At 34.5% G+C, this 14,092-nt stretch overlaps 2 protein-coding genes across 2 annotated transcripts; one reads left to right on the top strand and one right to left on the bottom strand.

Annotated features, from left to right (window-relative positions):
- The first annotated feature begins 13 nt into the window (after positions 1 to 13).
- Positions 14 to 6,226, top strand: LOC149423977 (uncharacterized). Its single transcript, XM_089631887.1, has 5 exons — positions 14 to 533; positions 617 to 762; positions 849 to 1,030; positions 2,613 to 2,875; positions 5,879 to 6,226. The coding sequence occupies exons 1-5, from the start codon at positions 179 to 181 to the stop codon at positions 5,965 to 5,967; spliced, it is 1,035 nt and encodes a 344-aa protein (XP_089488013.1). The 5' UTR covers positions 14 to 178; the 3' UTR covers positions 5,968 to 6,226.
- On the bottom strand, positions 6,224 to 13,838 carry stas (Transmembrane protein stas). Its single transcript, XM_089631888.1, has 6 exons — positions 13,616 to 13,838; positions 13,251 to 13,389; positions 12,847 to 12,975; positions 12,081 to 12,418; positions 10,739 to 10,908; positions 6,224 to 9,937 (listed from the first exon to the last, which is right to left on the bottom strand). Exons 1-5 carry the CDS (start codon positions 13,653 to 13,655, stop codon positions 10,739 to 10,741), a joined length of 816 nt encoding a protein of 271 aa, XP_089488014.1. The 5' UTR covers positions 13,656 to 13,838; the 3' UTR covers positions 6,224 to 9,937.
- Positions 13,839 to 14,092: the final 254 nt, after the last annotated feature.

The raw sequence follows: 14,092 nt of genomic DNA, 5'->3' as shown, positions 1-14,092 counted from the left end.
ATTTGACAACTGAATGTTTATTTTTGGACAACTGTCACTGTCAGTCAGCTGTCAATATTATACATAATTTCTACTATTGGTAACATTATATTACTTTATGTACAAAATAAACGTTATTAAATGTTGCAAAACTTTGTGAATAAAATTAAATACGTGATGATATTTTGTACAGACGAATATGACGAAAAAACGCTTGCTTCGTGAATATAAAAGATCTATAAAGAGTATTCGAGCTTTTACTTACAATGTCGGTCTAAGCGACAATGAATTCGATTGCCTATTTAATGACTGTCTTGGCAGTGTTGAAAACGATGAAAGTAACATAAAAACCAAAAGAAACAAGAAGGATATAATATTATGGTTTATTTGGCGCTTAATTATCATAGGAGTTTCATTGTATGTTGTGAATTATTTGTTCAATGGGAAACCTTTCAGTGTTGTATTCTGTAAACTGCAAGAATTAATCTACCCCGGATTAAGACTATTGAGAATTATTTCAATTCCTGTAATATCGTATTTTCCATCACTCACAGGTAAAGCTTTTAATAATTATTCTTTCTACAAGTATATAAAGTTAGAATTCCGTATAATTACTATTGTACTGTATTGCTTACAGAATTGTACGATGAAACGTGCCTTGTACAAAACCCATATTTCCGTATCACCCATATGGATTGTTGGCCTTGTAACTCAATAAGATATGTTGCAGAATTGACAAGCATTGAATTTGATCCGAATTCATCACCGCCATTCGTGTATAAGGTAGTAGTTTTGACATTTTATTTATGAAAGGCTGCTTTAAACTAACTTATTCACGCTATAATAACAGTTACTTAATTTTTTTGCAGACTGACCAAAAGGAGGTTACCTTTGAGGATCTGCAGACGGCATACAAAGAAAATAAAAATGTATTTGACAAGGATGCGTATAAAATTACTGTGAACAACAAAAATACAATGCTTGTGTCCAAATTTTTCACGGATTATAATTTAAATGGAAGAGGTAACAAGGCTGGAAACAGCTTTATATGGTGAGAATACTTTAAAACTTACATAAATACTGGAGCAAGTCCCCGACATTGCCCGGGCTTCATGCAGAGTATGTCGAAATTAGATGTAGATAGTTATCTTCCTCTTATTTTGAACGTCAAGAAACAAATTTCATCGAGAAGTTTCGAAATTCTGTTCTAAGGGGTGGTAAAAGGGGATGAGAGTGGTTTTTCAAAATCTCATGTAGACAGTGTCAACAGTAACCTTTATCTTGTTTCGAAGGTGAAGTGTGCAAACTTTCATCAATCTTAGAATAAAACTGTAGATTTGTATAATAAACAAAGCCACTTACAGATATTTTTTTGTATGAAAATAGAAGATTGCGATTCATTAATATATAGTTACAGGCTTCTAAAAATCCCCTACCTATGTACATACTTCAATTTTTAACATATTACTAAAAAAATGTTTACTTATCACAAGATGACTTTTTTTTCAGTTTTCAAAAATAGGCAATATCATTGAAATATTTTCACTGGCAGGCTCCCACTACTGTGAACAAATTAATTAAACCATTGTAAAGATTATTTTTCATCCCTGATATTCAGTCCGCTATAGAACAAATAAAGTTGAAATGGTTTTCTGTGTTTTGGTTCTGGTGTAGCCGTCTAATACCGGATATCAGGAACTATTAAGCTTAGCCCCGTCACCCCTCTTAATATTTATAGCATTTTATGGATTTCAAACACGCGCTCGATGTGTTTCAGGCCTTCCCAGCACTTTAGGCACAAATCCAAGTAATGGATAATGGCAAAGTAAGTGCTAATTATCAATTTGTCCAGACAGTCGAGTTTGCATTCTCGAAATTGTTTTAAAGATATTCTGTCTGGCCTAAATGCACCTTATCAAATCCCGAGCAAGTGATTTTATAACTCCATCTGTCTCAGGACGAAATTGTTTTGAAGATATTCTGTCTGGCCTAAATGCACCTTATCAAATCCCGAGCAAGTGATTTTATAACTCCATCTGTCTCAGGACGAAATTGTTTTGAAGATATTCTGTCTGGCCTAAATGCACCTTATCAAATCCCGAGCAATTGATTTTATAACGTCTCATGACGAAATTGTTTTGAAGATATTCTGTCTGGCCTAAATGCACCTTATAAAATCCCGAGCAATTGATTTTATAACTCCATCTGTCTCGGGACGAAATTGTTTTGAAGAAATTCTGTCTGGCCTAAATGCACCTTATCAAATCCCGAGCAATTGATTTTATAACGTCTCATGACGAAATTGTTTTGAAGATATTCTGTCTGGCCTAAATGCACCTTATCAAATCCCGAGCAATTGATTTTATAACTCCATCTGTCTCGGGACGAAATTGTTTCGAAGATATTCTGTCTGGCCTAAATGCACCTTATCAAATCCCAAGTAGTTGAGTTTATAACTCCATCTGCCTCAAAAGGAAATTTGATTTTTGCAGGATATAGGACTTTTTTTCATTGTTCATTATTGATGTTGATGGTTAGTTAGTTTTTTATAGTTAGAGTTAGTTTTATAGTTGATGGTTAATTAGCTTTTTTTTACTTATTCTAAAAATAATCAAACTTTATATATTTTTCAGGCGTCTCAATAGGATGTTTCCGGCGCAGTTGATCCGTGCCCTATTCCCAAGACCCGAAGTAGTTCCGAGACTGGGTCTATCTACAGAGAGATTCGTCACAATAGACGAGTCAGGTTCCGCATCATACAGCCTGACGGACCCTGAATGCAACTTTGTGTTTGTAATACAAGGTCTAGGGGAAAGACTTATTGAGTTACAGCCAGCTCCGGAGTGTCAGACACAGTGTAGTCCGATATCGATACTCCTGACACCTTCGTATCTATGTGAGTATATCCACTATAAATATTTCTACCTCCCCCTAATCTATCTAGTCTACTACAACACGAGCATGTGCCTAATATTAACGTGGAAAAATTCTGTAACACCTCTAATAAACAATAATATATTATACCGAGTAAAGAAAATAAAAATTAAAGGTTTTTTTTTAATTATTTATTGTCATCTTAATTTGTAGAATTCCTTTTTAATTTTGTGTTTTTCTTTTATTTATTCAATAATATTATTATTAAATTTACAAAAAAAAACTTAAAATGTGTAATTATTATTATGTATATGTGATAGCTGTTTCGCCTTCTGAAGGCATTATCAAACTGTGGTGAGGCCACGCCCAGACATTCCTAGATATGTTTAAGCCGAGTTCAATTATTATAGAACACAAAAATAGAAGTTAGTAAAATAATAATGCAGGAAAAAGAAACCCCCGAGTTACCCAAATTATTCACCTGGAAACACCGCACTCTAACAACCTTTAGTCAAATTTAAAGTATACAATAATTGGGGGAAATTATTAACCATTTGAACGCGTTAATTTGCTCCGTTTTATCTATACCCGTACGCGGTACATATTTTCAAATACCTATGCACGCAATTAAATGTCAAATTATAGCATTCTGGCATGATTTATTGGACTATATAGACAGAACAGATTATTCTCCACAATATGAAAACAAATCCTCGTGTGTCAACACTCTTAGATGTTTATAAAAACAAAAACATAAAATTTCATTCAAAGACGTACCGTATCTTTTGAATGTGGTCCCGCCATTCACTCGGCGTGTGTGTACTTAGGCCACTGCGTTGATAGACACAAGTGGGACACCATGATCACTTATCATTTTTAGTTATGAAAAGTTGTGAATGACATACTAGTACTAACACCATCCGTCGACAAAAATGTAAACTAAAGGACTAAAAGGCGCGAAGAGGCGCACTTGATTATCGATCTTTTTTTATGAAATACAATTTTATTTTTGAGAAATCCTTGTAGATGTCAGCATCGTGATAGTTCTACGAATGTCCAAGTGAGCAAGAAATACATTTATGACGAAAGAGCGCTGCAATATCGGCCGTCAAAGTTTCCGTATCAACTGTTGATACAGCCACGTGTGAGTATAGACTTTTTTCCGTAACAACAGTTGATACGGCCGCGTGCAAAGAGTTAATAACCATTCATAATTTTCCATATTTAGTCCTAAATCAATAATGACATCTTCTTTCTATATAAATAAAAATGTTAATTTCGTTTGTTCAAAATCTTAAATCTCCAAAAGGTCTTTACCGATTGCTTTAAAATGTCGCCACAACAGCCGTGTGTTTTAATATTCCTATATTATATAGATTAGACCGGTCGGTGGCCGAGGCTGACTCGACATCGCCTTTGGGTCCCGCCCGGGCAGAGTGCGTTCAATTCCTCCACTGGCTAAGTCCCCCATCACACTCCACATTTGCCGCTTAATGTGGTGTTAGTAGATTTTCAAACATTTTCAGGTTATTCGTAACACGGGAATGTTTCTTTATTTTAAAAAAAAGTTATGTTATGTCAGCTGTGACAGGTATAAACATGCTTTTTCAAAAAACTGCGCCGTCTGTTAGACATAAAAGCAAAATGCGCTATTGTTTCTCTACCTGCACAGACAAACTTAGACACAAAAACGCGTGGCGGGGTACAGCTAGTAGGTAATAAAAATTTAGTCAATTTGTTATCCATATGTACCAACCTATATGTAAATAATATAAATATATCATCTGTAAGTGGCTTTACCAGAGTTTGATAATGCCTTCAGAAGGGGAAACAGCTGTTATGCGTAGTAATAATAATTACACGGCAGAACTTGATAATAAATAATTTTTATTAAATTCACATTTTTTACATCAGACAACGCCAATTTGTTTTTTCAATGTGAGAGGAGACAACCATTCAGAGTTTGTTCTTCATTTGAGAACCACCAACATTTGTGGTTCTCAAGTTTGGGTTTTCCATGTAGTATCATCCTTGTAGGCCGTTTTCAACACTTTAAGAGTTTCTGTGCTAGTTTTCAAAATTTCACGGCTGCACGCTATGCACGAAAACCAGCCATCACAAAAACGACGAGCACACAAAACAACCATCACCAAAAAATTCACACCAGCCGAAAGTACGACTTCTCCAGTGCAGGGCCTTGGAATACTGACTGAGGAAAGGTACCTAGGTTGCTTCTACCGGCAGAACCCGGTACTACAAAAACTAACCCCGGTTCGACTCTTTTGGGTACCCCCTTGTATATGTATAAACATTATTTAAATAACAGAAAGTAGACGGTCGGATGCCAGTTTACCAGTCGAATGGGTCTGATATGGAAGTTTGATACTGGCAGCAGGTAACGTACAATGACTTCGCCATCTTCTGTACATCGCATTCATTTTCTTTATGCGGTCTGCTCGAGCTCCCTCCTGTCACTCCTCTTTCTTGCACACATCACATTACAAATAAGGGGCCATTCAAGTATTACATAAGCAGATTTATTATAATTATTTACCCCCTCTTCCCCCTTGTCATCAAAAGTAAGCAAAGCTCTTACCCCCCCCTCCCATGCTTACGTAAAAATTGGTACCTATATATATGCATTTTTCTGTTAATGTATTCTGTTTTTTTATTGATTCATAAGCAGCACTTATAAAATAGACTTAGGATAGAGGACTTTAATGCACATAATATTCATTTAAACAAACTTTATTGACACAGTGGGAATCCCCGAATATGTATTCGGTTTTCAAACATAGACAATGTGTGGGTTGCCAATGTGTAAAAAAAAATAACTACTGCTGAGCAGTGCTGACGTAATCACTATCTCGACCCCCCTGCCCCCCTATAGTGCTTACATAATACTTGAACGGCCCCTAAAATATAAAAATCTATACATAACAGTATAATCTACCATTTTATTAAGCTTAGGTAATTAGATCTAATTCCTATGAATTTCCTGTGACATTTTGTTTATTGTTTGCAGTGTGGTACAACTGGTGGTATTGGAGACCAATAAGTCATCCAACTAATTCAAACATATCCTCAATCTCTTACATGGGCTCCTATTGCTGAAAAGAATCAAGCCCCGAAGTTGGTAAACCAAAAAGATCTGATTTGTTTTATTTTAAGGCAAAAGCGCATGCACGTCGTACTAAAAAACCAAACCAAATTTTTATCTTGTCAGTAAAACAAAGTGTGAAAAATAATATGTATGTGAAACCAAAAATTAAGAATTTTTGTGAAATTAACAAACCAAAAATTATGTAGTCTATGAAATTAATTCAAATTCATTTCATTATATTTTGTTTTACGATTGAATACTTTTACATATATAATTATTGTTCTGTAATATTGAATTTAAATAAAAAACATAATTAAAACAAAATAAATTTATTGGTCTACTTACATAAAAAATCAACAATAAATCAAACATTTTTATACCATTATAACATTGTAATTTATGCAAAGGAAATCACATCAATCGAAAGCTGTCAATAAATATTATCATGTTTGAGATTAAAAAAGTAATAAATAAAACAGAGACCATTGTTGTATTTCTAACTTACACTTCTGTATCCACTGTTTTGCCCGGTATAAAATTAAATTATTGTGTATTGTTCAAAAATTGTGTCTGATTAAAACTTTGTCCACAAAAGAAGTACTTAAGGACGATGCAATTTTTGCCTTACTGATTTTGTAAGTTTTTACCTGGTAAAAGCTAAAGTTAGATACAGAGTTTCGAGCTAACGACTGTCAGTATTCAAATTTCATTTTTGTTCAACAATTAATGAATTAATAATTTTAAAGTATAAAATTTGATCATTTTGACACTCACAATCTTTGTTTGAATGGTTGAAAATCAGTGATAAAAATATAAGGCTAGCTTTACACCCGTAAATTAAATTTACGATCTATGTAAGTTTTTGATAAGCGCTCACAAGTGCCTTTACATATTTGTCCAATTTCTATGGTAATTGGTAATTGATGCTCACGTGAGTTTAACTTATGTATGTGCACACAGCAACCAATACACTTCAAAATATCAGAAAAAGGCTTGCAATCCTGTTTTTAACCTGATTAGCAATAATTTGAAGAGATTCTTCTTTCTATTCATTTTTCTCCGTGCAGGGAGCGAGATCTGTGAATAATGCTTGTTCAATTAGTGGTTGTGTGCCAATAATTAGTCGGCAAATGTGACAAACGATAGCGATAGGACAATCCAGTTGTCATGCGCAAGCTCAGCTATTTTCGGTGGTTTGTTGGAGATACTTAGCAAAAACCTGACACAAACAAAGCTCTCTGTTCTGAAGTACACATTCATACTTCTTAGCTTTACATTAATTGTAGCCGTAGCGAAGGCGGAGAGGACTTACTGTTTCTTGTTCTATGCTCAATGAACAGGTTGGAACGCCGAAAGCACGCAAGGTCCGGTTGAATCTTCATAAACATGACTCCTATAATTTTTCTTAAAGTTTTATAGAATTACAAAGGTGATACTCCTATATCACAAGATGTCGATGTACAAATTAGTTTATTATAAATATAAATATGAATTTTTAAAGTTACATAACAAATACCAGCCAGTACACAGTACATATCAAACAAATTAATACATAAAATAACTACACTAAGGACTGGTAGTTTCACAGAATATGGATAATTCATCAAATTCCAAAGTTAAAATTCAATTTCTGTTATTATTTCATCATGGGCCGCTTGTTTCTCATCACTGGGATAGTAAAAGAACTTGAATAGGACTTGTACCATATGTGTACAGAATTATGCCAACAGTATGTTAAAATAACAGATTCTGAATCACATCCAAATAAACATGTATCTCTTCACCCGGAGCCACCAGACTCAGTATTTATGTTGTCCCCCTCCACTACTCACCGGATGAAATGCGAATTCTCAATGGCCCAAACAGTCAACTTCAAAATGACCATTTACGATAACGTCAAACTAAAGTATGAGAAACTGGTTGTAATTATAACCAGGAAATAAATATCAGCACCAACAAATCAATACACGCTAAAATAATAACCTGAAAACTGGCACCTAACTGTATGTTCTGCTCTTTGTTAAAATGTTTTATCTGAAAATGTTATGCATCAAAGCCATTATATAAAACTGGATATTTTATTGTAAAATAAATAAAAGAGATGTGAGGTGATTTAGGTAAGTTGAACTGATTTTCAACCCTCTCAGCTATGTCCTAAAATACATAACTAAAACTCACCCTCAATGAAAGGGGAGTTTCGCGTCAGTAAACACCTGACCCGAGTTTGTCCTATAAATATAAAGCCAGATTCGATGTCAAGTCAGTTCAAGAACTACCTCTGAAGAAGAAACAGCTCAACAGAAAAACCTAAACCAAATCTCCATGTGAAATAGTTCTTTTCCCAGTCTAAAATCAGTTTTTCCTAGTAGTAAATTCATGTGTCAATTCAGATCTAGAATTCAATTCTTCTTTGCAATTGACTTAGATTCACTTCGCTTCCCGCCACGCTCCGAGATTGATTGCGTGACAAATTGTGTCCAGCCCCCTATCGTGAATACAGTATATGTGCAGACACTCCTGCTCTTGTACAGGACTTTCACAGAACTTGGATATTAACTTTAATAAATTTTATGAATTATTCAAATTTTGTGCAACAACCCGTCCTCAGTCCAACAAATTTTGGCTTTCCAACAAGTTTATTTACGGTAAGATGGCTTCCTGTCAATGAGTTGCTGCTATCATAATTTACAATTAACAATTTCTGTAAGTTTCTATAAATTACAGTAAGTAACTTAAAATGTCATTTACATTGGTAATTTTTCCATAAGTCACTTATGAGTAGTGCAGCGGCTGCCTTAGCATTGTGCGTACTCAAGATTACAATGTCAAACTAACAGCTTGTTTTGAATAGGCTGAAAAAATACATTTCTAGGCCGATGTAGAAGGCAAAATTTACAAATCAAATCAAGCATTTTTCCAAAATGGGCTAGTTGTAAATAAATATTTGAAAAGAGTTGGAATGGTACAAGTATTTTATTAAGGTAGGTAGGTTGTACTTTTTATTAGAACTATGTATTAACTCCATTCTTATATGATTTAGCATATCGTTTAGTTGGCACAATCAATCTGTTGCGTCTGGATATTTTAGCACTTTTATTTGTTTCAAATTACTACCACTAAACACAATTATTCAAAACTTTGTCAAAAATTAAACTAATTTCATTGCCCTATTAAATTCACTAACCACTCACAAAAATATACATTTTAAATAATAATTAATTTATATAGCAATACTTAAAATAATGCATAATACATTCAACAAGAATTAACATGAATGTGTCACTTTGAGAGAAACACAATAATACAGTTTTACACAAAAATCCACATAATACAACTTTCCGAAAACAATTATTGTATTTTTCTTTTGTGAAATACGGTTATGAAATCAGAATGAAAATGGACCAGGTACTAAAATGTAATACAATACAAAATGTGAGCAGCAATGAAAATTTTTAACTAATCTTCATTCTTTCATAAAATTTGGCAGTCCAAAATAATAATACCTCAAATAGCAGCCAATAACTTTGATATTGTATATTTATAAAATACAGTCATTTGATTTATTTATCAAACTCATTCAAAACCCTGGTCGGTTATTTCTGTTCAATATATTGGACTACATTTTTATGGATTTTTGTAGTACATATTTTATATGTATAACAATTTTATGCATTTACGATAAAATGTTCATATTATGGGATTTAATTTAGTAATACATACATAATACTTTAATATTATATATTTTTTTACTTATAGTTTTCGATAGATACCTTACCATAGAACAAAGAATTATTTAAAGAGAGACAAACATTCCCGGGTTACAAATAACCTGACAATATTTGAAAATCTCCACATGTACCATCACAGTAATTGGAAAATGTTGCTTGTATCGTGATGGGGGACTTGGCCAGCTGAGGAATTAAACTGACGACGCCTCGGGCTTTGGCGGGAACCAGACACGATGTCAACTCGGCCACTGACCTGTCAAAATGCCTTCCATAAAGATTTGAATGGAAACCAATCAGCTGTCCAATTTCAAAACCTAGTACATAATGGTCAAATTTTTAAATGCTTTTGTGTTTGATGTTTTTGTTATTCCGTAGTTATTACGTTATATGGAATGCATATATTGCTGCTGTATTTTATGGAATAAATTCTTAAAAGGGTAAATGCGTAAGGGTATGGTTAAATAATAGCTACATTGAATATGGTTTTTAGCCTTCCTGAATGTCTTCTGTTAAAACATTGGGTTTTACATATTAAGAGATTTGAATACTACTCTTCCATAGAAGAGTTGGCTTGTAATGACTCACTAAGTTTTGAAATTGGACAGCTGCCATTGATTTAGTACCTTTTGGTTCTATTAAGTATGCTCTCTGTCTCTCTTTTACTTGCTTGACATTATATATCACCATCCCATTTGAATTTCATATAATGATGGTGAAACACAGTTCTCACGAGCCTCAAACTCTTGGTCACAAAACATTTCTTGTGTTCTTCTTTATTCTGTGATAGATACCCACTGAATTCTATGTGCAATAAATTATTACATCACACCGCTGTACGCCTGGCGTACGTTATTTAAATGTATTTTGGTATTGACTTAAAAATATTTACCGAACACCTACCCATTTTCTAACCCCCAATACAAATAAAAATTATTTATAGAAATAAATATACAAAAAAGGAAACCATATTCCTTTAAAGATAACATTGAAATGTACAAATGGATACACAAAATGAAGATGTTATTATAACGAAACATTTTTTAAAAATGACTACTTATTCAAACTTTTCCCGTAATTTATTCTTCAGTAGAACAGGAATTAGCGATATGCACGCAAATACTGATAATAACGCCACAGACATCCACGACCAGGCGTCGGATGAAGATGTGAGCGTGTGTAAAGTCTGACCAGCTTGTACGGCTACAAACGTTGGAGGCGCCACACCTGGAACCAAGTCAAATACATGAATGTAACCTGATCGATCTTCGCATGGTCGTTCGGGCAAAACGTGCTGTGAGTTGGTGACTTTTACCTGAACAACGACGATAAGTGAACCAGAATAAAACACATACATTTTAATCAGAGTAGGCAGTAGGCAAAACTGTAGTAACATGGTAAAGATATTACTTTACCATCTTACTACAGACGTGGCAAGTTTTCGCCAAGAAGTTTATTTTTCTGATTTTGATTAGGGTACTAAAAATAAGTAATTTTAATATATTTTCATTAATTATTATTGATTTCAAAAACAATCTAAAGCAGCACATTCCGGTTCCAACTGACTACAACGTCATAAAGACATAGAAAACACCAATGTCTGGCAAGATGGTTGTGATGTTAACGCCACTGAATTCACAAATAAAAACTAACAAGTCTTTTGGCGGAAAATCGAAAATGCCACATTTTAAATCGTTATAGAAAATTTATTCAGCAATATAAAAATACCTCTATTATAGTAATTTTTTTCAATAATAAAAAAAAAACAGATAAAATACCCAATTGTACTAATTAATAGAGGAACCAACAGACGACAATGATTGCTACATTTGTGATTAGTATTGAAAGGCACGCCCTTTTTCCACACTAACACAAATGTGATTTCCCTTGAACAAGCATATTTAGTTCTTACTTTTTGATACGTTATAGTAGGGCGGACGCACGCGTCTCTGGAACTTTGTGTGATTTTTCGAAAGTGTACATTGGTTTCTTGCAATTATTTTAAAATATCTTATTCATATTTTTATATGAGTAATGGTGGTTATCTACGCATACAGAATGCACGCCTCTCATTGTGTCAAAAGGTGATGTGTGGTGTGATAGATTGTGCTGTAAAATTTCACAACACTTTCTTGGCACCTTGGCAAGTCAATGCACGGAGCGGACTGCTCCGATTGCAACTTCACAGGACTGGCCCTGGGTGAACAGGGTAAAACAGTACATATTGATTTGAGCTTATGTTTTCGAGTAAATCGAGTTCGATGTTTTTAGGTCAAATATGAATAAAATCGGCCACTAGGGGGTTTCTATAATCTAAAATAATTTTTCCAACTGAAAAAAGGGGAAAGTAAAAAATTTGCAGTAAATTGATTTAAACAGATTAAAAATAATGAACTTACCAATAAAAGTTCCCAAGGCAAATGGCACCAAAGGCACTCCAATAATGGGGGCAGTCAAATTAATAAACCAGTTTGGGAGAAACGGAGTCACCCGAAGAAAGATCATATAATACAGAAGGTTTCCCTTGTTCTTCTCCACAGTGACCGCCCACTCTTGCGCCTTCTTCGGGAAGTATCTCTTGATGAGCCTCTTGCCGAGTAAGTGGGAGAGCAGGAAGCAGAGGGATGCCCCGGCCGCGGAGCAGAAGCACACCATGGCCAGCGCCAGCGAGAAGGGGAACAGGAAGCCCGCCAGGATGCTGAGGAACAGAGAGCCGGGGATGGCGAACGATTGTAAACTGTTCTATAGTCAAGGAAACATTCAACCTTTTAAAACCGTTCTGATCAAAACATATTATACAGTCCCGGAGCTCACCATCATGTTATTAATGTTCTCGTGGCTTGGCCTATTTGAGCAATCGCTTGCCATACATTTCCATTGGTAGTGTATGGCGAGCCATATGCTGAAATAGGCCAAGCCATGGTGAGTATAGCGTAATGTGTCCACCCTTATGAAAACATTTTTCAAAAAGAAAATGCGTTATCTTGCAGTGAAAAGATATAGATAACATTTTGTTGGTCTGCATGGAGCAATTGCCTTCCAGCAAGTTCGGGCCAACGGCATTCCGTGCCAATTGAGGATGCCATAGTATCACTGGTTCCAAATGGTTGGGAGCAGTTGGGAGTCTTGTGTGGTATTCATATATACAATAAATTAAAAGGATACAATATGTAAACAGTAAATACACCGGCTAAGACTTCATAAAAGTATTTCTCCTTGTATCTGTCCAGTACAAGACCCAGTTGTTTAGCATCTTCAATATCTAACGGTAATTTTATGTGTTGTTTTTCATATCTGTAACAAAAACAGGGTAATCAGGGAAAAGTTGATAGTTCAATATCGTTAAACCACAGTAAAAACAGCTACAACAGAAATGTTTCTCACTGAGGGTGTAGAAATAAGACATTTAAAAACACCTTTAATTTTACCCATTCCACTCATTTTCATTTTATTAAGGCCTCATTCACAACAAAACCAAATAATTAGGGGAAAACTATGATGGATACAGAAAATGGTTTCTACAAATGTAAAACACAGGAGCACAAAAGTAAAGGCAAGGCTGAACTTACGGTTCTAGGTCCGGAAATTTACTATAAATGTATCCTAATGTCAACAGTGAAAATATAAAAATTGCAGCCACTGAAATCAAGGCTCGCGTAGTCGATAATTCAGATGTATCTTTTTTGGCTGGAACGGGGGTACTCCAGGCTGTAATTGCATAAAGAAATATAGTAAAATAATGCGAAAAAAACCATATATATATATATATATATAATACATCATTTTGACAGGGAAGTTTTCTGAATGGTCATACATAGGTTGGAATAGGGATATCGGTAGGTTCGGACGGGTTGGAAGGCTTGTGAATATATTGGGTAAATGGTGAGTGGGTCGGAAGAAGATACTCTTGAACTCTGTATAGGTTTGTTTTCACCTCGTCCAGCCCGGTTATTCGATCTAACTTCACTATTCATGTTTTGTTTGGTTCTGCAACACCGGAATGGAAAAAATGATTTATTAAATTAACCCTTTTTTGTACAAATTAAAGTTAAAGTGAAAAACATAAACACTATGCTAAAATGTCACGACAGTGTTTTATGATAAATAAACCACTCAGAACCACTCTGTTTTATGTTTTATTTTAAAATCTGTCCATTTTTAATCTATGGTTATGCCCATGTCACATAAATAAAGCACTCACGGTTAGTGATGGGCATGATCGAAACATTTACATGATCGAAATATTTTAATCGAAACATCAAAAGAATAAATATTTAACCGCTCAGAGTTCAGCGGAAGCAATAGCTGTGGACAGAGGCAGCGTTTTTTTTATCTCGGGGGAGAGGGGGGTTATTAGTATTAATAATCTTCCCAACTTATTATAAGTCAGAATGCCATTTTTTTGCACACA

Source organism: Hesperophylax consimilis, chromosome 5 (assembly GCF_061612785.1).
Source record: "Hesperophylax consimilis isolate HC1 chromosome 5, BYU_Hcon_1.0, whole genome shotgun sequence".
In the NCBI taxonomy this organism is placed as follows: domain Eukaryota; kingdom Metazoa; phylum Arthropoda; class Insecta; order Trichoptera; family Limnephilidae; genus Hesperophylax; species Hesperophylax consimilis.
This window is presented reverse-complemented; position numbering and strand designations above follow the sequence as displayed.